Source organism: Dama dama, chromosome 10 (genome assembly GCF_033118175.1).
Source record: "Dama dama isolate Ldn47 chromosome 10, ASM3311817v1, whole genome shotgun sequence".
Classification (NCBI taxonomy): Eukaryota; Metazoa; Chordata; class Mammalia; order Artiodactyla; family Cervidae; genus Dama; species Dama dama.
The window spans coordinates 4020966-4048761 of record NC_083690.1 but is presented as its reverse complement, the minus strand read 5'-3'; the positions used below and the strand labels follow the sequence as shown (position 1 = coordinate 4048761).

The 27796-nt window shown below is 51.3% G+C and overlaps 1 protein-coding gene and 1 long non-coding RNA gene across 17 annotated transcripts; one reads left to right on the top strand and one right to left on the bottom strand.

The window, feature by feature from the left end:
- Positions 1-400: 400 nt before the first annotated feature.
- LOC133063364 (uncharacterized) lies at positions 401-9613 on the bottom strand. 2 transcript variants are annotated; one of them, XR_009694386.1, is made up of 6 exons: positions 9346-9613; positions 8452-8544; positions 2004-7905; positions 1565-1623; positions 765-910; positions 401-570 (listed from the first exon to the last, which is right to left on the bottom strand). It is a non-coding gene; the product is annotated as an uncharacterized LOC133063364 (long non-coding RNA). The 2 variants fall into 2 exon arrangements; XR_009694387.1 differs by lacking the exon at positions 9346-9613 and adding an exon at positions 9136-9276.
- Positions 8565-27719, top strand: SRRM2 (serine/arginine repetitive matrix 2). Of its 15 annotated transcripts, none has more exons than XM_061152632.1 (15): positions 8565-8647; positions 13015-13286; positions 14197-14304; positions 14494-14658; positions 14825-14902; positions 15366-15428; positions 15523-15555; positions 15767-15817; positions 15941-16033; positions 16690-16888; positions 17922-24601; positions 25352-25636; positions 26701-26814; positions 26950-27060; positions 27154-27719. In XM_061152632.1, exons 2-15 carry the CDS (start codon positions 13045-13047, stop codon positions 27161-27163), a joined length of 8232 nt encoding a protein of 2743 aa, XP_061008615.1. In that variant the 5' UTR covers positions 8565-8647; positions 13015-13044; the 3' UTR covers positions 27164-27719. The 15 variants fall into 15 exon arrangements, with proteins under 15 accessions (XP_061008615.1, XP_061008623.1, XP_061008628.1 ...); XM_061152630.1 differs by lacking the exon at positions 8565-8647 and adding an exon at positions 9723-9895; XM_061152635.1 differs by lacking the exons at positions 8565-8647; positions 27154-27719 and adding exons at positions 9734-9887; positions 25933-26568 and having other exon boundaries at positions 26950-26966.
- Positions 27720-27796: the final 77 nt, after the last annotated feature.

Here is a 27796-nt window from a genome sequence, read left to right as displayed (position 1 = left end):
CCTGTACAGCAGCAGAAATTAACACAGCATTGCAAATCAACATTGCAACAGCATTGCAAACCAGTAAAATAAATCAAAGCATAGTTGTCATAAAAATCTCAGTTGTTGCCCACAGAAAGTCGGAAAACTGGCAGATGTGATCAATCCCACATCTGGTGTGAGACGTGTTGGTGTGTGACTGTGAGTGCAGGAGAGGTAAAGCAGGGTGCTTTTCCCTTGTCAGGGCTTCAGAGCACAGAGGTCCCAAAGGGGCCAGGCCAGGCAGCCCTGGAGAAGGGCCAGGAGCCTGTTTGGGGTGGGGAGGGTTCAGGGCTGCTCGGGTGAGAGCTGGGCCTCCAAGGGCTCTGAATCCTGGGATTCAGAGACCAGTTCTGTAACAGAGTCAGGCACATTCAATATGTGTGTGTTCAACAAATTTATTTTTATGCCCACAAGTTGATTTTGTTCAAACCCCAAAGATAAAATGTTGCTTCAAAGGATTCCTGACCCCAGGAAGGTGGATCCTCCAGTCTGCAGGGGGCTGGGAGAAGATTCCTTTCAATACATTTTAGGGTTCTTGTTCATTTTTACCTGCAAGAGAAGCGGGTGGGGTCAGGCAGGGCCCAGAACTGACCATGGGAGGAGGACAAAGGTGGCCAGTTGGGTGGGGCCACTGGACCTCCAGGCCAACGGAGGGAGTCCCACCACCTTCTCCCCACTGCATCTGTGCCTCCCCCAAACCATGCCCAGGCTTCCCTCTTACTCACACACTCCCCGATCCCTACCTGTGGTCAACCTAGGACCTCTTAGGGCATGATGTTTCAGTGCTCCTCTTCCAGGCGTAAAGGGCCATCCCAGCGACCGCTACTAGTCCAACGGCCCACACCGCAGACCCTACGGCCATGAAACCCACAGACACAGAACCCTTTACCTATAAGGGGGGAATGAGGTCAGGTGATCTGAGTGACCCCACAGGATGGAGACAGTGAGGGGATTGTTGGGCTCGGGGTCCCAGACTGACGGGAGGAGGTGCAGGAACCAGAAAAAAGACAGGGACACTCAACAAGATGGCCCCATCCCTGCCCCTCTACCCCAGCTGAGCAGGAAGAACAAACCCTTAGGCGGATGTTAGCCTTGCCCCTTCCTCTGCAGTAATTTCAGGGCAGCGACTTGGCCCTCATGGAGACGGCACCCTCTGCCTCCTGGCCTGGTGGGAGGAAACAAGTGCCCACCAGGGGTGGGGGGCATCTGGGCCAGGACTGCCTGGGGGAGCCCTCCCGGGTGAGCCAGGTATGGGCTCTAGGGTCTGGGGTGAGGGGGGCACTCTGGCTGCTAAAGCATGACTCCAGCCAGACCCAGGCTCCCAGCAAGGGGTGGAGGCTGAGGGGTCCCCGGAACCTCCTGGTCTGTAGCTGGGGATGTGCTGGGGTCTCAGTCCAAGGGAAGCAGTCCCTCCACCCTCACCCCCAGGTCCCTGGAGACTTCATCTGTTCTGGAAACAATCAGGGTCCTGCTCTTGGGCCGGGAGCTGTTGGCTGGGCCTGGTCAGGTCTGGCTGGTTTCGAGGGGGGCACTTGTCTCTCACCATGACGAAGATTATCCCACTTTTCAAGCCAGTCATCTTCTCAAGGTATGAGTTCACCCCTGTGGAGGGACACCTGTAATCTTCCTTCCCCCACACTCTGACTCCCCCAAGGTCCCCCGGGTCCCCCTGCAGAGACGGAGGCCCCTCCCCAACCCTTCTGGAGGGGTCGCCCAGACAAGAGACGACTGCCACTTGCCTGGAGCTGACCTGGGGCGGGGCGGGGGGGGGGGGGGTGGTCTGCTGGAAGGTGACAGTGGGGTGCAGGATGGGCCACCCCAGGGATTGCTGGGTGTGGAGAAAGAAGCATCAAGTCCCCCTCCTTCCCCTCCCCACCCCCACTTCCTGCCCAACTGCCCCCACCCCGAGCCAGTTCAAAGGCACCCCCACATGTTGGTGCAGCAGCAATCCCACTCTGGTCCCCCGTCTGGCACCCCCTCACCTTTTGAAGGAAGCCGAGCTCTCTCCTCTCCGACTCTCAGCTCTAACTCGGCCAGACCCGCAAATGGACTTGGGAGTGCTATTTGCTTTCTCCTCCCTCCTGTGCACCGCACCGCACCACCAGGGCTTTTTAGAGAAGCACTAGCTTCCCGGAAAACATGTTTCTGAGATCACGCATGCGTAGTTGATAAGTCGTGGCCGACTCTTTGCGACCCCTATGGGCCGTAGTCCGCCAGGCTCCTCTGTCCAAGGGATTCTCCAGGCAAGAATACTAGAGTGGATTGTCGTGCCCCTCTCCAGAGGATTTTCTCAACCCAGAGATCAAACCTGCGTCTCTTACATCTCCTGTATTGGCAGGCGGGTTCTTTACCACTACCGCCACTGGGAAGCAATGGTTTGTTCCATTGTTCTCTTTCTCCTGCTAAGCAACAAAAGCTTTTAAAGGTACCAGCTGTGAGACAACTCAGGGCTCTATGTGTGCAGATGAGGGGGAGGGAGCGCCCAGCATCTGGGCGAGCTTCCCACATAGCTGGTAAAGGAGCCATGGAGAAGCGGTAGGCCACAGGCTCAGAAAATGGGGCCAAAGACCCGGTAACTTGGAGCCCTTTGGAGAGGAGGCTGAGCTCCTGCGTAAACACAGCTGCAAGTCCAGTCCCTACCCACTCAGTAGCCTCCAGCTCCTACTGATCAGAGTCGCTGTAGCCAATAGTTTTGGCAGCAGACGTTTACTCTGGGAGGTCCCAGCCAGGAGCCTTCAGTCCTGGGAGACTTCCTGGAGGAGGTGACAATTGGTCTTGGGAGGGCAGTGACTTGGGGAGGGCTGTGTCCTGGGGAGGGCTAGCTAGCAGGAGGAAGCCTGAGGCTTCCTGGGGACAGGTGCTGTAGGGGGAGGCCCCGAGTCTCTGACACATACAAAATGCCACTTATCTTACCATTCACCACCCACCACCCGTGTCATCTACTTTCCTATGTTGGCAGAAAATACAGCCTGCATGATGCATGTGCCTTGACAACCAGGAGAACAGAGTTGCTCTTTTAATGCAAGGTTTTTTCACCATTACTTCTATCTATCCTATAGATGGGCATTTAGGTTTTTCCCATTTTTTTTATATTATGAATTTGTGCCAATACTATGCATGCACGGATGTCTCCTTCTGACCTTCAGCTGGCATCATGCTCTGTGGCCTCTCCAGGGAGTGGCTCCCACCAATGCTCTGAGGGCTCTGCCGTGTGGGGTACCAGCTGAGGGAGTGCCACTTTATATTTTTTGTAAAATACGTTTACATTTTTATAAAGAATGTTTGCATTTTTATAAAATATGTATATTTTTATAAAATACATTTATATTTTATAAAATATGCTTATTTTAAAAATATAAATGTATTTTTGTTATATGCTATAATTTTTAAGTGATAGGATTTTGATTGGTCTTTTATAAAATAAAAAATATGTAAAAGGTTTATATTTTTATGAAATACATTTGTAATTTTTAAGTGATGGGATTGTGATTGGTTGGTCTTTTATTTTCAGTGTTTAGGGTTTTTTTTTCCCTCAGCATTTTTTAAGATTAAAAATGTGTCATACTTCATTTGAATTTTCATGAAGCCTCAACTGCTAAGAAATAAAGGTAGTGCTTTGAAAAAGCTCTAGAAACCCCCAAGTTGCAGAGAGCATCCACCCAGAGAAGAAAGGGCTGGGGAGCACAGTGCATCCTGGTCTGTGGCTTACCTGTATGCGTGAGCTTCCCAGGGCTGCCATAACAAATTGCCACAAACGATGTGGCTCAAAACAACAGGAATTTGTCTCCTGCAATCTGGAGGCCAGAAGTCCTAACTCGAACCATTGCAGAGTCTCCCACCCTTCCAGAGGCCCTGAGGGAGGCATCTCCCAGCCTCTCCCAGTATCTGATGGCTGCTGGCATCCCTTGGTTTGTGTTTGCATCCCTCTTATCTCTGCCTTCATCTCCATAAGGCCTTTTCTCCTGTGCATCTGTCTCCTCTCTCAACTCATGGTGATTTCGTCTGGAGATCCTTCACTGGTGACCTCTGCCAAGCCCCTTGCTCTAAACAAAGTCACATTCTGAGATCCCAGATGAACACGAAGTTTGGGGGGGCCACCAGTCAACACACTACACTGTAGGATACAAATTACGTTTCAAAGAAAAAGAAAGAAATCTTTTTGGGGACTTTCCTGGTGGCTCAGGGGTAAAGAATCTGCCTACCATTGCAGGAGACGCGGGTTTGATCCCTGATCTGGGAAGATCCCATAAGCTGTGGAGCAACTGAGCCCAAGCGGCAAAACTGCTGAGCCTGTGCTCTAGAGCCCAGGAGCCACAACAAGAGAAGCCACTGCAATGAGAAGCCAGAGCACCGCAACTAGTGAGTAGCCCCCACTCACTGCAACTAGAAAAAAACCCGAGCAGCAACCAAGACCCAACAAGGCCAAAAATAAATAAATAAATACAATTTTAAAAGAAAAAAAAAATCTTTTAGGAGGTTTCAGGAAGATTGGAGGGGAAGCCCAGAGGCTGGGAGCCTGGAGAGGAGACTGTCTGTAGTCCAGAAATGAAAACACTTGTCCCCACGGTAACCCGCATACTAATGGTCACAGCAGCACTATTCCCAATAGCCACAATGTGGAAACAACTCAAAAGTCCATCAGTGAATGCACGGGTAAACAAAATGTGGTATATATATATTCAACGGGATATTACTATCATAAAAAAAAGAACGAAATGCTGACACATGCTACAACATAAACCTTAGAAACATTATGTATTAAGCTTAGTACAATAAGCTGGGTGTGAAAGGACAGATAGACTCCACCCTGTGAGTGCTGGGGTGCGCACAGTGGGCCTAATACACTTTCCCAGCTTTAAGAATGCAGAAACAGCCTGGATTGGCAACAGAGACATCAATGGTTTAATGAACAGGGGGATCTTAACACATCTGAGCAGGCCTTCCCTGGTGGCTCAGACAGTAAAGAATCTTAATGCAGGAGACCTGGGTTTGATCCCTGGGTTGGGAAGATCCCCTTGCGAAGGAAATGACTACCCACTTCAGTATTCTTTCCAGGAAAAGTCCATGGATGGGGAGCCTGGCAGGCTATACAGTCCATGGAGGTGCTAAGAATTGGACACAAGTGAGCAATTTTCACTTACATGTCTGAGCAAGGTCCTGGAGCAACCACCTCACCATGTGGGGTTGACAGTGGGCAGGACAAAGTGGCAGCCTTGGCTCCCAGGCACACTCCTTAGTGTCCCTTTCATAAGAACAATCAGTAGCTGGGGCCTGGGGCGAGGTCAGTCATGCTTAAGATGCAAGTGAAGCAGGCGCTGGCCAGAGAAGGCATGCACAGAGAGCAGAGAATGGCTGTCTTGAGGGCCGATCGAGCAATGAGGAACCTAGAACTGATGCAGGGAGGGGTCCCCTTCTAGGGCCCGACAGTGGGCTCTTGTCTAACACTCAGAAGTGAATTGTCTGAGGAGACACACATGCTGGCAAAGCAAGAGACTTTACTGAGGAGGGGTGTCTGGGCAGAGAGCCGCAAGGGAAGAGAACTCAGGGGTCTCGAGGTTTGCAGTCTCGGGGTTTATGGTGATGGGGTTAGTCCTTCTGACTCAGGGTGCTTCTTGGTGGCGAGCGCGTCGCTCAGCCAAGCTGGATTCCAGGAAGAAGGATTCTGGGAGGACACGTGGACTGGTGTCTCCTTTTGACCTTTTGCTAGTTCTTTTGTTTGGAGGTGGCTTGTTAGTTTCATGTTCCTTATTAGGATCTCCTGTTGTAGAATAACTCATGCCAATGGTAACTGTGGTGCCTGGCCAGGGTGGACAGTTTCAGTCAGAATAGACAAATTCATAGAGAGAAAATAGAGTAGAGTTTACCAAAAGCTGGGGGGTAGGAAGAAGTTACTGTTTAACGAGTACAGAGTTTTAGTTTGGGGGATGAAAAAGTTCTGGAAATGGATAGTGGTGATGGTCGCACAACACCATGAATGTATTTAATGCCACGGAATTGTACATTCAGAAATTAGTTTAAATGGTAAAATTTACATTCATGTGCACTTTACCACACACAAAAGAGCTACACTGTAGTAACATTCCTGACCTATGAGGTTAGCCAAAATGGAAAAGCACCGCAAGGTAGTCTGTTGGTGAAGCAGCGGGAAACAGGCCCTCTCATATTCTGCCAGTGGGAATGCAAACTGGTACAACACTTACAGAGAGGGATCAGTCCTTACTAACAAAACTATGTTTGTCTTTACCTTTTGCCCTAGCAATCCAACTTCTAGGAATTTACCTTGAAGATATTGTCGTTGTGACCCTATAGCCTGTAGCCCAGTAGGCTCCTCTGCCCATCGGATTTTCCAGGCAAGGATACTGGAGGATTTAAAAAAAAAAATGAACACTGGAGGGATTGCCATTTCTTCCTCCAGGGGATCCTCCAGATCTAGGAATCGAATCCCAGTCTACTGCATTACAGGCAGATTCTTTACACTGACCCACCTGGGAGGCCTACCTTGAAGATATACACTCCAACAAATATGAAAATATGTATGCACCTGGTTACTCATTGCGGCATGGTTTGTGATCACAAAACACTGGCAACAATTTAGGTGCTCATGTATAAAAGAGTAGGGCTTCCCTGGTGGCTCAGATGGTAAAGAATCTGCCTGTGATGTAGGAGATCTGGGTTCGACCCCTGGGTTGGGAAGATCCCCTGGAGAAGGGAATGGCTACCTATTCCAGTATTTTTGCCTGGAGAATTTCATGGACAGTGGAGCGTGGTGGGCTATAGTCCACGGGGTTGAAAAGAGTTGGACATCACTGAGCAACACACACTTTCACACTTTCACAAACTAGAAATTTCATGAGAAAATTGGTTGACTCCTTCTTAACCAAATGATCAGAATCAGATCAAAGTCAGTGTTGGCAGTAATGGAACTACCGTGCAGAACGTATCTCTTCCTACTGTACACGGAGAACATGTATCACTTCCCTGATCCTCCTGCCAAAAATGTGTAACCTGCATTTTAAAAATATGATGAAACATCAGACATACCCACATTGAGGGACTTTCTACAAAATAAATGGCTTGTACTCTTCAAAGATGGTAATGCCATGAATTACAAAGAATCAGCAACTCTTCTGGATTAAGATGTCTAAGAACACAACATTTATGATTTTGAATTTTCTTTTGCTATTCAGGGTATTATCAGAACAACTGATAACACCTCTATAGAAAGTTTCTAGATTATTTCAATGTTACTTTTATTTTGAAAACCATACTGTGGATATGTAGGCTTCCCAGGTTGCACAGTGGTAAAGAATCCACCTGCTAATGCAGGAGATGTGGGTTCAATCCCTGGGTTGGGGAGATCCCCCTGGAGTAGGAAACGGCAGTCTGCTCCAGTATTCTTGCCTGGAAAATTCCATGGACAGAGGAGCCTGGTGGACTACGGTCCATGGGGTTGCAAAGAGTCGGACACAGCTGAACAACTGAGCACACAGACTGTAAATATGTAAATGAATTCATAGTTCTCATAATTCATCCTTTTCTCATAGGAATAGGATGTTCTCACAAGCATTAAATGCAGTGATCCACATACAGAACTTAGCACAAAATATTCAGTAAATACAGGTGAAACCATTCACCTCAGATTGGGATTTGAACCCAGTCAAAACCCTGCTTGGGACTCAAACCCACAGCTTTCCAACTGAGATGACACACCTGGTTTCAGGACCTAATGAAGCTCAGGTTCCTGGTGTCTCATGGCAAAGAGAACTCAGTGAGATCAGGATGGTGGGGCGGGGGTGCAACCGTGCGCCTGTGGCTGATCCCTGTGTGGCAGGGGCACCACCTTGTTGTGAAGTGATTGTCCTCCAATTAAAGTAAATCAACAAACTTAAAAAAAAAAAAAAAAAAAAAAACCCCTCAGCAAGAGACAGTGATATGTAAGAAGTTACTTAGAGAGAAACTCAATCCACAGACTGTGGGCCATCTCAGAGGGTGAGTGCAACCTCAAAAGGTGGTGGTGGCTTTCATGGACTGGGTAATTTCATAGGCTAATGAGTGGGAGGGTTCGTCCAACTAATTTGGGGAAGGGGCAGAGATTTCCAGGAATTGGACCACTGCCCAGTTTTTGGTCTTTGATGGTTGGCCTTGGAACTGTCATGGGGCCTTTCAGTGGGTCATCTAGCTCACTGATATGTTAAAATGAGTGTATACTGAGGCTCACATTCTAGACAAAGTTGACTTGTGTGCCATCTTGAACCCATTTAATTCTAATCAATGTTTACCTCGGGTCCTCAGGATATATCATTTTTTCAAAGATTGTGCCCCACCTCCCCCCTCCTATCTCTTGGGAAAAATATCATTGAGAATTTGGTTACAGGAAAGGGCCTTACTGACGGTGGTGGGTTTTAAGAAACTATCACTCTTCACCCTCACCTGAGAAATATCAGCTTAAGCCCAGAAAGGACAGCCTTTTTCACTTTGCCATAAATCATTCCAAAGGTGCGTCCAAGCTCCAGGAAGCACTTGCTAGGAGTTCAAGAAGGTAAGATTACAACATCAGTCTCGGCACCTTTAAGCCAAAGCTACAGCTCCTACACCAAGCGGCGGGTGCCCCGGTCCAGCATATGAGGTGAGTTTACCTTTCCATGATTACAAAGAAAACCTAGTAACATCAGATACAAAGTCAAAGGGACCACAGTTCATTAAGTGGCTGCTGCTACAGGCTGCCCCCACCCCCACCCCCACCACAGATAACCAGGACGACTGGCCTGCCTGAGAATCTCTGCTTCTCCCAACTCTGCTCTGAGGGAGACTGCCTGGTCCTCAGGCTCAAGCAAAACGGACTTAAAAACATTAACCTAAGACATTCTGCAGAGGGCTGACAAACTTTCGGCGGGGGTAGGGTTGTAACATTTTTACCCTGCCACGTATGTAACACGCCTCATGTTCTGCAGGAGAAAATTGCACCTCTGTCTGGCCCCCTTACTCGTAGTCATAAAAAAAAATCATTCCTCAGGGGCAGCCAGCCCGGTTCAGCGGACGGAAGCTGCGAACATCCCCCTTTGCTGGCTCAGCTCTTGGCTCAGGCCTGGGCCTGTAGCTGGGCTCTGGGATTACCGGGGTATCCGCCGTCCAGGGTCTGGGGGGCGGGTACTCTTGGGTCCAGAATGATGGGTGCAGCACGGTCCCCGGGCTCACCCCGGGAGGCGTGCGGTCACTTGGAGGCAGCGGTGTTATTGGCCTCGGGCCCACTGCCTCCTAACATGGTGAGACAAAATGGCGGCCTCGTGGGGGGGGGGGGGGGCGGGGGAGAGCGAAGATACCTACGGGTTCCACGCCAGGCTAGAACTACAACTCCCAGGATGCTCTGGGTCGAAAGCGGGCGCGATCGAGGGCTAGCGTCGCTAGGCTGTGTGTCCTCTTGCTCCCAGTCGAAAACCCCCTGGAATGCGTTGCTTGCTCCGGGCCGCTCCCCTGCTCCTCCTCGCAACTGGCTGACGGGAATCGTAGCTCATCGACAACAGAGTTGAATCTCCTTCGGGACTCAAGAAACTACACATCCCGTGCTGATTCAGCGCCTGCGCAAAAGGCCGCGGAGCGTACTACGGTTCCCGGCGGGCCTTGCGACGCGCGCGGCTGCGTGCTGACGCGTTTAGTTGGTCGTGCTGACGTGCAACGCGGCCCAGGCGGGGTGCGAGTGGCGCAGTCGGAGCCCGCTGCGGCCCCTGAGGAAGCGAGGAGGCGGCGGTGTCGGCTGAGTCGGGCGGACCGGCGAGGCAGAGCCGCGGCTCCAGGCCCCGAAGGACTCAGGAGCTCGATCTGCGGCAGCACCTCTCCCCCTCGGAGGCGGCGGGCGGAGGCGGCGGCGGGTGAGAGGGTGAGGGAGCGAGCGAGCCGGGTGGGGGAGGGGCGGCGGCCCAGGCGCCAGGCCAAAGCGCGCGGAGAACGGCCCAGGCCGCCGCGCGCACGCGCGCTCGCCGCCCCTAGCTCGCGCGGACGTCCCTGCTCGCCTGCCTCCCCTCCCCCTCTCCCGCGGTTCTTGTCGCGCGCGGGCTTTTATTCCCCCTCCCCCCTGGCAACGGCGCGCGCCGTCGAGTGCACTTGGGCTCGCGCGCGTTCTCGGCGAGGAGTGGGTAGCGCGCGACTCGGGCTTCTCGTCTCCTGGACGCGTGCGGCGACGAGGCCCTGTTGCAGCTGTCCTTGCCGACATCTTGTTTTCGGGGAGGGGGCTGCGGCGGCGGGGGCCGACTGTCGGCTCCTTTGCCCCGCGCCTCGCGGGTGTCCGGCCCATCCGTCCCTCCCTGGGGCTTGGGGTCTGGCCCTGAGCCTCCCAGACTACCGGGCGCCGCGCAGCCCCCTCCCCCATCCCTCAAGGCCGAAAATAGGTCTTGGCGGCTCAGCCTGTGCAAAGAAGGTCTTGAACTAGATGCCTCCTAGCTTTAGACAATTTGGATTTGAATTTGTCTGCCGTGAAGTATTAAGAAGCGAAGCGTTCAAAACGTTTTTGTTTTGTTTTTAAGTATTCAGTCTAGGTATGTTAAGGCACACCACGTGCTCTTTTCTTTTTTTGCACCTCTTCATGATCTCCAAAGTTGTGTTGAAGCTGGGTAGGCGGCTGCCAGCCCTTTCTTGAGGAGAAAGCTCAGGGTTTTGTTATAATTTGACTCAAAACTCTTCCAGACCTTGGTTTTCACGCAGACGCTTATGTAAGATATCGCTTGGGTCAAAAATTTTAAAAGTTGTGTTGTCTTTGCTTTTGAGTGTGTTGAGTCTAGGCCTCCTTTACTGAGCTGGTGCTTCAGCTTTTTGGGTTCCATAGTCCTTCGTCAATTACTATGGTGCCCCAGTGCTGAACTTGATGTGCTTACGTATTACTTAGTTTCATTTTTCTGCACTCTCCGCTCCCTTTTTGTTGCATTTCTTGGCTGTCATAATACTGAATTTTAAAACTCCTTTTGTCTTGTTAGTTTGACATGTGATAATTCTCCAACAGAAAAAACTGCTTTTTATCTTCTTTTGCAGCTTTCTTTTACTGTCTGCCTTTAGCTTGGGTGACTTTTGCATGCCCATAGTCCGTGGACCCCAGTATAAGTATCTCCATTTAGGTTTTGGTGATTTGTGTATATGTATTTTTGATACACTTCTGTCCATCTGTCCTTTTTGAGCATTGTCTTGGATGCCATGGTATTTGTGTTTTTTGTTTTCTTTGCTGGCTCATTCTCTAAAAGTAGTCTTTTGTGATTGAATACCCTTTGCTTAGCAGCTGCTGGTTATCCTTCTCCAGGGAGTGGGAGGATTATTGTGTGAGGTGGTATGGAAGTGTGGGTGAATGGTTAAACTGAAGAATTATTTGCAGGTCAGAAGCTTTCTGCAAGGGAAGCAGAAACTAGGTAGGGTATAGAGAGCCAGAGAAAATCTAGCTTAAGAGTAAGGAGAAATTTTGAGAAAGTAAAAGCAAAGGTTGGAAGATTTCTTGCACTATAAAGAAATTTTTCATTTCTTCACACAGTTCCGCTTACCTTTCCTAGATTTAGCATTATCCTTTACCCCATTATGGTTATTTTTTTGTTTTGTTTTCAGATCTCTAGAGTCTACAACTGGGATTGGGTAGGGACCCAGCCTTAAAGTTGGGGGCGGGGTGGGGGGTAAGGGGTACCAAACTGTTCTAGAGTTGAGCTGTTTTTTCATTCAACATCTACCTGTAAAGGGGGAGGTTACATTTTTCCAGGTATTTGTATAATGTTTCTTCCAGAGTATTTTAAATGAAACTTCCCTTTTTATCCAGTTCTGTGTTTTTTTCCTTCTGCCTTCACTAATCTCTCCACTTTGTTCCTTGGGTTCTTTCCTGGGGTCCTTTTCACTCACATTTCCCTTGTGAAACTATCTCGGACAGGAGGAGTTGAAGAAAAAAAGAGTACATATAGCAGGAGAAAGGAATAGAGTCTATATAGTCAAGAAATTTAATCAGAAAAAAATTAGCATTTGAGGGTTTTTTCAGAGTCATGTGGGCCTGGATGAGAAAAACTAGGAAGTAAGGTAACGAGGGGACTGTTAAAGAAAGTCAGCAGTTTGATATTAATGAAGGTGAGGGAGAAAGAGTGGGATTTTTGTGAATAAGCGTAGGGAAAGGAATGTAGAGAAGGTATGGGGAACAGTTGACTAGAGGAGGCTGGTTTGATATATAGAGAGCGTTGAGTTGAAAACATAATCTTTTAACAGGAGCTAGGGAGAATTGGGTGAGCCACAAACTATATGAGAAATCCTATTGGGAAGGAAATTGAAGAAATAACATATCAGTCAGGATAGTTGATTGGACATGCCCCTTACCTGAGAGATGAAGTATATGAGGATTACGTGTCCAGGCTCCATGTGTTTCTGCAGTGCGTGCTGGCCTTTTAGGTTAGGCCACCTTTGGGATATCTAGGGGTTCTTGAGTCAATTTGTATTCATAATTTCTGGCTACCTTCAGGGTAGCTAGCCTGAAATGCTTAGGTCAGTTCTTAGAAGACTAGACTTGACTACAGGGCCTTGTGTGCCACAGATCTCTCTCTCTCTCTCTCTCTTTTTATTTTTTTGTTGGTATTTGTTGTGCCCTGTTTGGAGGCCTCAGTAAGTTGCCAAGGGTTAGAAATCAGAGTAGTTGGTAAAGATATCACATGTGCATATTGGGTTCAAAGGAGAATAAAAGGATAGTGTGGAGCAATTTGGGAGAAATGGGATCTTTGGGGTGGGTAAGGAAAAGCTAGGTACAAACAGAAGTGGCTCTTGCACACTGAGGGTAAAGACTGTAAGAGCTGGTCTTGATTTGGCAGAAAGAAAGTGAGGGAAGGATGAAGGAAGGGTTTGTTTAGGAGACCAGGAAGATTATGCAGCCAAAGGAGGTTTAGTGTGGAGAGACCTGTTGAAGTAGGGTTGCAGAAGAGCAGGGATTTGGGTGGTGGTGAGTGGCTAGTTTGGGGCCAGGGGCCTGACCCGTGTCTCCCCGCTCCCCTTCAGGAGCGGTGGTGCCCCCCCGGGCACGGGGCCATGTACAACGGGATCGGGCTGCCGACGCCCCGGGGCAGCGGCACCAACGGCTACGTCCAGCGCAACCTGTCCCTGGTGCGGGGCCGCCGGGGTGAGCGGCCTGACTACAAGGGAGAGGAGGAACTGCGGCGCCTGGAGGCTGCCCTGGTGAAGCGGCCTAATCCTGACATCCTGGACCACGAGCGCAAGCGGCGCGTGGAGCTGCGATGCCTCGAGCTGGAGGAGATGATGGAGGAGCAGGGGTGAGGGAGGTCTTGGGGAGAGCCACGCACCCAGCGAGTGCAGAGCCGGGAGTTAGGTGGGCTGTAGGGAGCGACGGGCAAGTTGAAAGAGGCCTGGAGAGGAGTGAGTTGTAGGAGGGGAGGCGGTAAAGAAGCTAGCGAGTTGAAAGGAGTTGAGGGGCAGTTCAAAGTGGAACCTGTGTGTGGAACATAAAAGGGAGCCTGAGGGAGTCTGAATTATTTAGATGAAGGCACGGGGGAAAGAAGGGGGCCATTGAGAAATACATGCTTTAAGGGAGAAGTGGGGAAGCAGACCAGGCAAGACACAAGAGCTCGGTAAGCTGATACGTGTTGTCATTGGTAGAGAAAAGGAAGGTGAATAGATGTAAGGGTTGAGGTCTTGGAGAGTAGCAAAGGAAGGAAAACAGGAAATTGGAATAATACCTGGATAAAGGGGATCATGAGTTGGGTAGGGAAGTGAGATTTGTGGAAAAGGAGCACATTCAGGCAGAAAACCTTTTAGAGCAGTGGTTTTCAAACTTCAGCAGTGGCGTCCCCCCTGTTTTGTTTTGTTTTGTTTTGTTTTTTTTTTTAACAATGCATGTTACTTTGGAATCCCATGAAATGAAAGACCTGTTCATGTTGATTGAAGTTGGGGAGGAACACTTGGAACTCTGCCTGCTTAACTTTCCTCTTTTGGCCCCGGAGTGTAGCATGTTTAAAATCCACTGTTCTAGAGGGTGTAGGCAGTGGAGGGAAGAAATTACAGGAAAAGAGCAGAATTTAAGAGGGGGGCCCTTTGGGTGACAGTGAGTGAAAGAGTCTATGTGTGCATGGACAGGGAGGGATCCTGCTGGGAATGGGGATTGTGACCCTGGGTCTGGGGAGGGTGTCTAGGCAGGCTCTAACCCTGAAGGCTTTTGTTCTTCAGGTACGAAGAACAGCAAATTCAGGAAAAAGTGGCGACCTTTCGACTCATGTTGCTGGAGAAGGATGTGAACCCTGGGGGGAAGGAGGAGAACCCAGGGCAGAGGCCAGCGTGAGTGTTTCCCTCTCCATTTTCTCCGGACTCGCTTCTGCGTTCACTGTTCTCTCTCCTTATTGTGGACTGTCTCCCGCTCTTGTCTTCCTTTTCTCGTGGCTGTTTGGTCCATGCCTGCAATTGTGTGAATATGACTCTGCATTTTGTTGTTTATCTCCTTTAGACCTTTGACCTTTTCTCCTCTAGGGTAACTGAGACTCACCAGTTGGCAGAATTGAATGAGAAGAAGAATGAGCGACTCCGAGCTGCCTTTGGCATCAGTGATTCCTATGTGGATGGCAGCTCTTTTGATCCCCAGCGTCGTGCTCGAGAAGCTAAACAACCAGCTCCTGAGCCTCCCAAACCTTACAGGTACACGAGATTAGTGTCAGTTTCTCTTCCTAATTCTAAGCGCTTTGCTCCATTTTTTTGTGTGTGAATTATTTCTTCTCAAATTCTTCAGATTTTGTTCTGAAGTTGAAATGTCTCAGAAAATTCATCTTAGCACCCATCTTTGCTTCTTTTCATCTTCACTCAGCCTTGTCCGGGAGTCTAGCAGTTCTCGCTCACCAACACCAAAGCAAAAGAAGAAGAAAAAGAAGAAAGATAGAGGACGGTAAGTTAGTTGGAAAGTTATTTTAGTAGCCAGAGGACCACACCGGTAAGGCTTTTTTCTCTTTGGAAATAGAGAATTTTATTTCTAGGAAGCAGGAGGGAGTTGTCAGGAAAGTCAGGGAAGAGGCGTTATCATTCAGGTCTCAGCTGAGAGAGAGAAAATAGGTGTGCTGCTTCAGTGGGGAAAGGCAGCTCTTTTGATCCCCAGCGTCGTGCTCGAGAAGCTGAACAACCAGCTCCTGATTGTGTAGCTCTGCAGAACCGATCAGAGTTTTGAAACTGTTCTCTTCTGAAGTTTGTTGCTATAGGTACTTACGCTGCTTAGAGAGTAAAGTTCTGGGTGTAGATCTGGCACATAGGTGCCGTTGGAGTGGTTCTGTGCACTCTTTTGAGGATGGATTGTAAGTAGGGTGGGCTAGGGAAGGAGGCAGGCTGAATGACCGTGTTTCTGAACCCATGTTTAGCAGGTCAGAGAGCAGCTCTCCTCGACGAGAGAGGAAGAAGAGTTCTAAGAAGAAGAAGCACAGGTATGAGGTGGGAGTACATGGGACGATGGGAGAAGCTTGGTGGTGAGTTCAGGCATAGATAATGGTTTATGTTTTATTTATTTTTTATCCACAGGTCAGAATCTGAATCCAAGAAAAGGAAGCATAGGTAAGAGCTCTTTGTGGCATAGGGAGCATGGTGGCACATGGAGTGGTGAGCCATTGCTCTGTGATGGCTTTGTTTGCTCTTTTTTTTCCTCCTTAGAATAAAGCTCACTTCCTTGATTTCCTGCTGTTGATTCTCCTGAGTAATTCTACTTGTCGTTGTTTTTTTCTTTAAAAATGATTTTTATTTTAAATGATCTTGCCTTATTTCCCAGGTCTCCTACTCCAAAGAGCAAACGTAAATCTAAGGACAAGAAGCGGAAGCGGTGAGTAAATTAGAGGGAAATTTGCTTAATGGGTAGATGAGTGCTGCTTGGGAATTGGGCAGTCCAGTAGAAGGTTGTAGACATGTGACTGTGCCCTGAGCTGTGATATTGGTCTTTCTTCAGATCTCGAAGTACAACTCCAGCTCCCAAGAGCCGACGGGCCCACCGTTCAACTTCTGCTGACTCTGCTTCTTCTTCAGATACTTCCCGCAGTCGGTAAGGGGTGGTCCAGGAGGAAGGGAGGGAGAGGGACTTGTGGGTTAATCAATTTAATATTTATTGAGCGCCCACGGTGTGCTAGGCGCTGCACAGACCATTCGGAAGACACGGTCCCTGCCCTCTAGGAGCTGACAGGCTAAAGCAACAGGATGGACAGACATATACATTTCCCCTTCTCTTTTTTTTGTTTTTTGTTTTTGTTTATTTTATTTATTTTGTTATTTTTTGTTTTGTTCTGATATATATGGACTACCAGAATAGGGGGGGTGGTGGTTTGTTCGTGGTGTCTGGGGGAGGAAGGAATCCTTACCCTGGCTTCCTTAATCGGGGAAGGCTTCCTGAAGGAGGTGGGCTCAGAGGTGAGTTGTAAATGAAGCGGGTAGGGAATGGACTGGGTGGAGGGTTCTGGGAGGTTTGGGGGAGGTAAATACAAAGGGGTAGAGGGAGAACATTTTTGGGGATTGATGTTGAGAAGGAGCAAAATGAACTGGACCTGAATTTCAATATGAGTAATTTGAATCTTGTGAGTGAGAGAAGGCTTTTTGGAGGAGGGTTATAGTCAGGAAAGGTAGATGGGAGCTGGGGAGGGGGTTTTTTGTTCTCTCCTGAACTGATTTTCTTTCTCTCTTCCCGTCCTCAATTACCTCCCTCAGGTCTCGAAGTGCTGCAGCTAAAACCCATACAACTGCCTTGACTGGACGAAGTCCTTCGCCTGCTTTGGGGCGTCGAGGGGAGGGAGATGTACCTCCCAGGGAAGCAGGTACTGCCAACATAGGGCAGCCTAGTAGTCCGGAGCCTTCCACAAAGCAGCCCAGCAGTCCCTGTGAAGACAAAGATAAAGACAAGAAGGAGGTATGTTCCTCAGTTAATGGATGTTCTTGGGGTTGCAAGGCTGTGGATTCTGGATAGCTGTTCAAAGTTAAGGGAGGAGTAAGATCAAGTTTTGTTTTCTGATTTGTGTCTTGGTATTCATGAAGTTCTCTTGCATCTGCAAATCATTTAGAATTGTGAGTTTCAAACTTCACTAGGTATTAATAAATAGGTTTTACCTTACTGTTCTGTTTGTAAATGTAACATAAAACTCAGAACAAAAAATTTTCTTTACACTTACTAGCCTTTTACTTATTCAGTGTCTCTAGTATTTATTTCATTAAATGCTGGTTGTAGCTTACTAAAACTTCTCAGTCCACTGAGTTGCTGCTTGCAGTATGAAAACTACTTTTGGAAAGATCTTTTCCATACCTTTTCTTTTATATTTGCTATTCTAATTCAAATCCTAATCATGTTTTCTTATTTCAACCATCACAATATATTTTTTATTGCTCTTTGTTAAAGTTGTAGCTCTCCTGTTATTTTTCACGTTCTCCAGAGTTGCTTTTCCAAACTGCAAGTTGGATCACCTCAGAAACATAATTTATTTCCTGTTTCTCTTGGCTTATGTTTTAAGGTTTTTATAACTTGGTCTCTTTTTCTGTGTTTTCCTATACTTTATCCTAGTTTTTGTTAATCACATGCCATGTTCTCAAACCTTTTTTTCCCCTTTAATATAGTTATTTTTTAAGGGTGAAGTCAATCACTTTGGGAAATTGCATTATCTTTATATTTAAAAATACTCTCTTCTGCATTTAGCATGTTATAGTGGTTGTGAACTAATAGTACATTAGATTGCATTGTTTTTTTTCTAGATTAGAAGACTCTTGAGATTATTATAGACCCTGTTTTCATATGTTTTTAACTGTATTTTGTATTATGTGATTATTGAATGAATGTGACTGCCTGTCGTGAGAAAAAGGTGTTTCATTGGAAGGGGTGTTGGGACCTTACAGATGATAGGAAGTTTTGGTGCTTACATTATCCCTACCCCTACTCTCTTTTCCACTCTTAGAAATCTGCAGTTCGACCTAGTCCCTCTCCGGAAAGGAGCAACACAGGGCCAGAACCACCGGCTCCCACTCTGCTCCTTGCTGAGCAACATGGCGGCTCCCCACAACCCCTTGCAACAACCCCCTTAAGTCAGGAGCCAGTGAACCCCCCTTCTGAGGCTTCTCCAGCCCAGGGTCATTCACCACCTAAATCTCCTGAGAAACCTCCCCAATCTTCTTCAGAGAGCTGCCCACCATCCCCTCAACCTACCAAAGTTTCTCGGCATGCCAGCTCTTCCCCTGAAAGCCCTAAACCGGCACCAGCTCCTGGGTCCCGCCGAGAGAGTTCTTCTCCTGCATCCAAGAGTCGCTCGCATGGCCGAGCAAAACGGGCTAAGTCACATTCTCATACTCCTTCCCGTAGGGTAGGGAGGTCCCGTAGTCCTACCACCACTAAGAGGGGGCGGTCTCGGTCTCGAACCCCTACCAAGAGAGGTCATTCTCGGTCCCGGTCACCTCAGTGGCGTAGGTCACGTTCTGCACAGAGGTGGGGACGATCTAGAAGCCCCCAGCGACGTGGCCGCTCTAGGTCTCCTCAGCGACCAGGCTGGTCCAGGAGCAGAAATGCACAGAGAAGAGGCAGGTCTAGATCAGCAAGACGAGGCAGGTCACACTCTAGATCCCCTGCAACTAGGGGCAGATCTCGTTCCAGAACACCTGCTCGGAGAGGCAGGTCTCGGTCTAGAACACCCACCAGGCGGAGGTCACGATCTAGAACACCAGCCAGGCGGAGGTCACGATCTAGAACACCCGCCCGGAGAGGCAGGTCTCGGTCTAGAACACCGGCTAGGCGCAGATCTAGGACCCGATCACCTGTACGACGGAGGTCTCGTAGTAGATCACCAGCCAGGAGAAGTGGCAGGTCACGTTCCAGAACCCCAGCCAGGCGTGGGCGCTCACGTTCTAGAACACCAGCAAGACGAAGTGGCCGGTCACGCTCTAGAACGCCAACTAGACGAAGTGGCCGGTCACGCTCTAGAACCCCAAACAGGAGAGGGAGATCTCAGTCTAGGACACCAGCAAGACGGGGAAGATCCCGTAGTAGAAGCCTAGTTAGACGGGGAAGATCTCACTCTAGAACACCACCAAGAAGGGGCAGGTCTGGCTCATCATCAGAGCGGAAGAACAAATCCCGCACATCACAGAGAAGGAGCAGGTCCAACTCAAGTCCAGAAATGAAGAAATCGCGGCTTTCTTCTAGGCGGAGCAGGTCTCTCTCTTCACCAAGGTCCAAAGCAAAATCCCGCTTGTCTGTGAGGCGAAGCCTTTCAGAGTCCTCTCCGTGCCCTAAACAAAAGTCTCAGACACCACCAAGGCGCAGTCGCTCCGGATCATCCCAGCGCAAAGCTAAATCTAGAACACCACTGAGACGAAGTCGCTCTGGTTCTTCTCCGCCTGGTAATCAGAAATCTAAAACACCATCAAGGCAAAGTCATTCCAGTTCATCTCCTCAACCTAAGATGAAGTCTGGAACGCCACCAAGGCAAGGGTCCATAACAAGTCCCCAGGTAAATGAAGAGTCTGCAACGCCACAGAGACGGAGCCGTTCTGAGTCATCACCTGACCCTGAGGTGAAGTCTAGGACCCCTTCAAGACATAGCTGCTCTGGGTCTTCTCCTTCTAGAGTGAAATCTGGCACACCTCCAAGACGGAGCCGATCTGGGTCGTCATCTCCACAACCCAAAGTGAAGGCAGTGACATCACCAGTCCAAAGCCATTCTGGCTTCTCTTCTCCAAGTCCTAGTAGGATGACATCTAAAACACCTCCAAGGCAAAGCAGATCAGTGTCTCCATGCTCTAAGACAGAATCTAGATTGTTGCAAAGACACAGCCATTCTAGATCTTCCTCTCCAGATACCAAAGTGAAACCTGGAACACCACCAAGACAAAGTCACTCAGGGTCTACTTCGCCATGCCCCAAAGCTAAGTCCCAAACTCCACCAGGGCATAATCTTCATGGATCAAAGTCCCCATGTTCCCAAGAGAAGTCTAAAGATTCACTAGCACAAAGTTGCTCTGGATCCTTCTCCCTCTGTCCAGGAGTCAAGTCTAGCACGCCACCCTCATTTCTGCAACAGAAAGGACAATCTCCAACTTCACCAGACTCCAGATCTGGTACTTCAAGCCCAGAAATGAGACCAAGTTATTCTGAATCTCCATATCTGCAGAGCAAATCTCAAACACCTCCTAAGAGCATCTGCTCTAGGTCCTCATCTCCAGTCGCTGAGCTGACACCCAGATCTCCCACAAGAGGTGAATTGTCAGCAAGTCCTAAGCTGAAATCTGGAATATCTCCAGAACAGAGAAGGTCCCAGTCTGACTCTTTCTCATATCCTGCCATAGACTCTAAACCTCTTCTGGGGCAGAGCAGATTAGAGCCGTCTGAATCAAAAGAAAAAACCGGCTTAGTCCTGCAGGAGGATGTTAGTGCATCACCTCTAAGACCAAGAGACAAATTGAGTCCTCCTCCAGTGCAAAATAGGCCTGAGTCCTCACCAATACTCAGAGATACCCCTAGAACTCCATCAAGGGAAAGAGGTGGTGTTGGGTCATCTCCAGATACAAAAGACCAAAGTTCTGCATTAGCTAAGCCAAGCCAAGATGAAGAATTAATGGAAGTAGTAGAGAAACCTGAAGAATCCTCAAACCAAGTCCTGCCACATTTGTCTCCAGAACTTAAAGAAATGGCTGGAAGTAATGTTGAATCATCTCCAGAAATAGAAAGGCCTGCTGTACCTTTGACTCTTGACCAAAGCCAGTTGCAGGCTTCTTCGGAAGAAGTCCCTGCAATGGCCTCAGCTTGGAGTGGGCCACACTTCTCTCCAGAACATAAAGAACTATCAAACTCTCCTCCCAGGGAGAATAGCTTTGGATCACCTTTAGAATTTAGAAACTCAGGAGGCCCTGTTGCAGAAATGAATACTGGATTTTCTCCTGAGGGTAAAGATTTGAATGGACCTTTTCCTAATCAGCTAGAGACAGATCCATCTCTAGATGTGAAAGAACAATCAACAAGGTCCTCCAGACACAGCAGCTCTGAGTTATCCCCAGATGTGGTGGAAAAAGCAGGAATGTCTTCAAACCAGAGTGTGTCTTCGCCAGTACTTGATACTATACCGAGAACACCTTCCAGGGAAAGAAGTAGTTCTGCGTCTTCTCCTGAACTGAAAGATGGCTTACCCAGAACCCCCTCAAGGAGAAGCAGGTCTGGGTCTTCCCCAGGACTTAGAGATGGATCTGGGACTCCCTCTAGGCACAGCCTATCTGGGTCATCTCCCGGAATGAAAGATATACCTAGAACACCATCCAGGGGGAGAAGTGAATGTGATTCCTCTCCAGAACCAAAAGCTTTGCCTCAGACCCCTAGGCCAAGGAGTCGTTCTCCATCTTCCCCGGAGCTCAACAATAAGTGTCTTACCCCCCAGAGAGAGAGAAGTGGGTCAGAGTCATCAGTTGAACAGAAGACTGTGGCTAGGACACCTCTTGGGCAGAGACGTCGGTCTGGATCTTCTCAGGAACTCGATGGGAAACCCAGTGCATCCCCTCAGGAGAGAAGCGAGTCGGACTCTTCTCCAGATTCTAAAGCTAAGACACGGATGCCACTCAGGCAGAGGAGTCACTCTGGATCCTCTCCGGAGGTGGACAGCAAATCCCGGCCTTCTCCTCGGCGTAGTAGGTCTGGCTCGTCCCCTGAGGTTAAAGAGAAGCCAAGAGCAGCACCCAGGGCACAGAGTGGTTCTGATTCCTCTCCTGAACCCAAGGCTCCTGCCCCTCGAGTCCTTCCAAGACGAAGCAGATCAGGTTCATCAAGCAAAGGCAGAGGCCCTTCTCCTGAAGGAAGCAGCAGTTCCGAGTCCTCTCCAGAACACCCTCCAAAATCCAGAACTGCTAGAAGAAGCTCTCGGTCATCACCAGAGCCAAAGACTAAATCTCGTACTCCGCCACGCCGTCGCAGCTCCCGGTCATCTCCTGAGCTGACTAGGAAGGCCCGGCTCTCCCGTAGGAGCCGTTCTGCATCATCCTCACCAGAGACCCGCTCTAGAACTCCCCCAAGACGCCGAAGAAGTCCCTCAGTATCTTCCCCAGAGCCAGCTGAAAAGTCGAGATCCTCACGCCGGCGGCGTTCAGCATCCTCTCCACGCGCTAAGACAGCTTCAAGGAGAGGCCGTTCTCCTTCACCAAAGCCTCGTGGGCTCCAGAGGTCCCGTTCCCGCTCGAGGAGGGAGAAAACCAGGGCCACCCGACGTCGGGATAGGTCTGGATCTTCTCAGTCAACCTCTCGGAGAAGACAGCGGAGCCGGTCGAGGTCTCGGGTTACTCGCCGTCGGAGGGGAGGCTCTGGTTACCATTCAAGATCTCCTGCTCGGCAGGAGAGTTCCAGAACCTCCTCTCGACGTCGCAGAGGTCGCTCTCGGACACCCCCAACCAGTCGGAAGCGTTCCCGCTCACGCACATCACCAGCGCCGTGGAAACGCTCCAGGTCTCGGGCTTCTCCAGCTACTCACCGGCGATCCAGGTCCAGAACACCCCTGGTTAGCCGGCGGAGGTCCAGGTCTCGAACTTCACCAGTCAGTCGGAGACGATCCAGGTCTAGGACATCAGTGACTAGACGAAGATCCCGATCAAGAGCTTCGCCCGTGAGTCGAAGGCGATCTAGGTCCAGAACACCACCAGTAACCCGCCGACGTTCAAGGTCCAGAACACCGACCCGCCGGCGTTCCCGTTCTAGAACGCCACCAGTGACTCGAAGAAGGTCCAGATCTAGGACTCCACCCGTAACCAGGAGGCGATCTCGAAGCCGAACCTCCCCTATCACTCGCAGAAGATCAAGATCCAGAACATCCCCAGTCACCCGAAGGAGATCACGATCTCGCACTTCTCCAGTAACTCGAAGAAGGTCTCGCTCGCGAACCTCTCCAGTGACACGCCGCCGATCTAGGTCCCGAACTCCTCCAGCTATTCGGCGCCGCTCCAGGTCTCGAACCCCATTGCTGCCACGCAAGCGTTCACGAAGTCGTTCGCCACTTGCTATTCGCCGCCGTTCCCGATCACGTACTCCACGAACAACTCGGGGCAAACGGTCCTTAACAAGATCTCCTCCGGCCATCCGCAGGCGTTCTGCCTCTGGAAGCAGTTCCGATCGATCACGTTCTGCTACTCCTCCAGCAACAAGAAACCATTCTGGTTCTCGGACACCACCTGTAGCTCTCAATAGCTCCAGAATGGGCTGCTTCAGCCGTCCTAGCATGTCACCAACTCCTCTTGACCGCTGTAGGTCACCCGGAGTGCTTGAGCCCCTTGGCAGCTCCAGAACACCCATGTCTGTTCTGCAGCAAGCTGGCGGTTCCATGATGGATGGTCCAGGTCCCCGAATTCCTGATCACCCGCGAGCATCTGTACCTGAAAACCATGCACAGTCGAGAATTGCACTTGCCCTGACGGCCATCAGCCTTGGCACCGCGCGGCCGCCTCCGTCCATGTCTGCGGCTGGCCTTGCTGCGAGAATGTCCCAGGTTCCAGCCCCAGTGCCTCTCATGAGTCTCCGAACGGCCCCTGCGGCCAGTCTTGCCAGCAGGATCCCTGCAGCCTCTGCAGCAGCCATGAACCTGGCCAGCGCCAGGACACCTGCCCTGCCCTCAGCAGTTAACCTAGCTGACTCCAGAACACCAGCTGCGGCCGCAGCCATGAACTTGGCCAGCCCCAGAACAGCGGTGGCACCTTCGGCTGTGAACCTCGCTGACCCTCGTACTCCCACAGCCCCAGCTGTGAACCTAGCAGGAGCCAGAACCCCTGCTGCTTTGGCAGCTCTGAGTCTCACGGGTTCTGGCACAGCCCCGACTGCTGCAAACTATCCGTCCAGTTCCAGAGCACCCCAGGCTCCAGCCCCTGCAAACCTGGTGGGTCCTAGGTCTGCACATGCCACAGCACCTGTGAATATCGCCAGCTCAAGAACCCCTCCAGCCTTGGCCCCTGCAAACCTCACTAGTGCTAGAATGGCTCCAGCCTTGTCTGGTGCAAACCTCACCAGTCCCAGGGTGCCCCTCTCTGCCTATGAGCGTGTTAGTGGGAGAACCTCACCACCACTCCTTGACCGAGCCAGGTCCAGAACCCCACCAGGGGGCCCAGGCTCCAGAACCCCGCCATCTGCCCCAAGCCAGTCTAGAGTGACCTCTGAGCGGGCTCCCTCTCCTGCTTCTAGAATGGTCCAGGCTCCCTCACAGTCTGCTCTTCCTCCAGCTCAGGATCGGCCTAGGTCCCCTGTGCCATCTGCTTTTTCTGACCAATCTCGATCTTTGCTTGCCCAGACCCCCGCTGTAGCAGGGTCTCAGTCCCTTTCCTCTGGGACGGTGGCAAAGACCACGTCCTCTGCTGGTGACCACAATGGCATGCTCTCTGGCCCTGTCCCCGGGGTGTCCCACCCAGAGGGTGGGGACCCACCTGCCTGTGCGGGGGCCCAGCAGCCTTCCACATTGGCTGCCCTGCAGCCAGCCAAGGAGCGGCGGAGTTCCTCATCCTCGTCGTCCTCTAGCTCCTCCTCCTCCTCGTCATCGTCCTCGTCCTCCTCGTCCTCCTCCTCTGGCTCCAGCTCTAGTGACTCGGAGGGCTCTAGCCTTCCCGCTCAACCTGAGGTAGCACTGAAGAGGTGAGGGGGCTTTGTAGAGCTCTTATACGGGGAAGGCTTTGGGGATGGTTGGTGGGAGTGGGGAGGGAGAAGCCCTATCCAGAGGTTCTTTGCTCTTTGAGAAGAGGTACGGGGACCCTGACCCTTAAGTTGGGGGTAGAAGAGAATGCTGGGGTGGGGGTTAACGGGGGGAGGGATGGGACAGGTAAAAGTCGACGAAGGTTAATTCTCTAGAGGATAATGATAAGTTTTCCGTCTCTACAGAGGACAGAACTAGAGGAAATGGACTTAATTTTACAGCAGGAGGGATGGCAGTTAGACCTCAAGAGGAACTCCCTGGGCTGGAAGGATCTTCAGAGGTCATCCTATCCCTCTCCCTGCCTCCAGGCAGGACGGCCCCTCCCCCAGCCAACCCGCACACACAGTGGCCTCCCCAAGCTGCGGCTCTCCTCTCCGAGGACGGAGACGACCCAGCTCGGCTTCCACACCTGAGCCCAGGGGCCTTATTCCTCCTTCAGGGACATTCTTGAGGTTTAACCTTGATCCCTTTTGCTGCGGGCCCCAGCCTGTTGCTTGTGTTAGCAGAGGTTGGGTCGGCTGGGGCCACGCTCTCCAGAGAATGCGCTCACAGGCTCCCAGCTCAGCTCTCAGCTCGGAGAGCTCCCAGGGCCTTCCTCAGCACCCCTCCCCCACTGCCGTTCCTCCAGGCCAAGGAAGGTAGGGTTGGGGCTGGGGCAGCTTGTCTCCACGTGACACCCTCTTCTCCCACAGGGTCCCCAGCCCTGCCCCAGCACCCAAGGAGGCTGTTCGAGAGGGCCGTCCTCAGGAGCCAGCCCCAGCCAAGCGGAAGAGGCGTTCTAGCAGCTCCAGTTCCAGCTCCTCCTCCTCCTCTTCATCATCCTCCTCCTCTTCCTCCTCCTCCTCCTCCTCTTCCTCATCCTCCTCCTCCTCCTCCTCCTCCTCCTCCACTTCTTCCTCCCCCTCCCCTGCTAAGCCTGGCCCTCAGGCCTTGCCCAAACCTGCAAGCCCCAAGAAGGCACCCCCTGGCGAGCGGAGGTGAGTGCTGCCTTGCTGGACACAAGGGTGGGGTGTGACCCTGGGGTGTGTTTGCTCGTACAGGAGGAGTTGGGCTCTCCTCTCCCTGCCTGCTCTTGTGCCCTGTTCTGGCGGAGGGCTGCGCCATCCAAGCGGGTGCGTGAGCCAGAACTGGGGAGTCCTAGGTTCCTTCCTCTCCCTGCCCCTGACATATAGCCTGGTCCCAGGTCCCAGGGATTCTAGCTTTTACGTCAACCTGTTACTGTTACCAGGGCTCTGGTCTGGCCACCGTCATCTTCTCCCGACTCTGTCCACAGCCTCTTCCCTGTCTCCCTGCCTCCACGCCATTCTCTTCCACACGTAGCCAGAGGGATCTTTCTAAAACCGCACATCTGGTTACTCCCTTCACTCCACAAATCCTTCCGGGACGCCCTGTGGCCTGCAGGATAAAGCCCCACCTCTGCGGGAATGGCGTGTGAGGCTCTTCACCAACTGGCCTTGCCTGCCCTGTGTTCTCCTCTCCTGCCCGCCCCCACACATGCCCTGTGCTCCAGCCACACTCAGCAGCGCCTTGCAGTCTAAGGAGAACCCATGCCTTTGGACATGCTGTTCCTCCTGCCTGGAATTCCCTTGTCCGCCTGGTGAACTCCTCGTTCTGCAAGACTCCGCTCAAACAGCACCTTCGAGAAGACTGCCCTGCCCCTTCCCTGCCCTGCCCTTGTCTTCCCTCCCCTGGGTCCCCAGACCCTGTGTACACCCTGTGTACAACTGTGGGGCTGCTTCCCACACATGGGGCCCAGCGAGCCTCCCTTGGCCTCCCTTCACCATCAGACTGAGCCCCTCCAAGGGCAGGGACTGTCTTTATCTTTGCGTCCCCCGCTGCACCCCGTGCCCCACCTGTTGGGGGACTCGGTGGATGGTGTGCGGGCGGATGGGTGAGTGAGCGGATGAAGGTGGGTCTGAGGTTGGCCCTGTGTGGTATGAGGTTTGGCGGTCAGGACCTGGGGTGGGGAGGGGGTGGTCCTGAGTGTCGGCTGCTGGGTTTGGAAGAGTGTGGCACTATGGAGAGCTGCTCTGATCCCCAGGTCCCGCAGCCCCCGGAAGCCAATAGACTCCCTCCGGGATTCCCGGTCCCTCAGCTACTCACCCGCTGAGCGCCGCCGCCCCTCACCCCAGCCCTCACCGCGGGACCAGCAGAGGTACAGTTGCCACTGTGCTCTCCTGCCAATAGCCCCATCTAGCTGCTGCTTTCTGCAGAATGATGTTTTAAGGCTCCAAGGTATCAGGTGTTGATGATGTGCTATGTGTGGTCTCATGATGGTTCTCCGTTGCAGCAGCAGCGAGCGGGGTTCCCGGAGAAGCCAGCGTGGGGACAGCCGCTCCCCGGGTCACAAGCGCAGGAAGGAGACACCCAGCCCCCGCCCCGTGCGGCACCGCTCCTCGAGGTGAGTCCTTGTCACACTGCGGGGCTGGGCTCACTGCGGAGAGCGCGGGGCTGCCTGGGCCTCTGCACTGATGACTTTCTTCTTCCGTTTCAGGTCTCCGTGAATCCTTTCAGGGGAATTCCATCCTGCCCCAAGTTCTGGAGCCGTGGGGCGCACCCTCCTTTTTTCCCCAACAGAGCCGGGGGATGGGGTCTTGTCTGCCCTCCCCCCTCAACCCTGGCAACATCCTGTGGGGGAGGGCTCCCTTATTTCCCTCCCTCTCCTTTTTTTTCTTTGTTCTGTGAAATGTTAATCTCTGTGAGTTTTTCCTGGTTCACATGTTTTGGGGGGTTTGGGGTGGGTTGGGAATGAGAATGGGAGTTGCGGGAGGGGAGGATACAGTTTGGGACTCCCAGGTCTTGACTCAGAAAGGACTTCGGAGGCACTGCCCCCCTTTAACCCTGAGTTCCTGGGGGGATGATGGTTTGGAACCTGCAGACCTGTGTGTTACACCCAGAAAGAAGGGGAGTTGAAATCAGTTGGCTCCTCCTGGCCTCCCAGTGAGGTTGTGGCCCCTCCCCCCCAACTTTTCTTCACGTTTCTTAAAGGCATTTTGGTTTTTTAAAATCTGTACAGCAAGAGCAACTTTTTCTGTCAAATAAAAATGAGAAATGCAGGAATTCAGTCTACAAACTTTATTGGGGGTGGGAGGGCTAGGAGAGGAGCTGCTTTTGCTCTCTGGCTGCATCACCTGCCC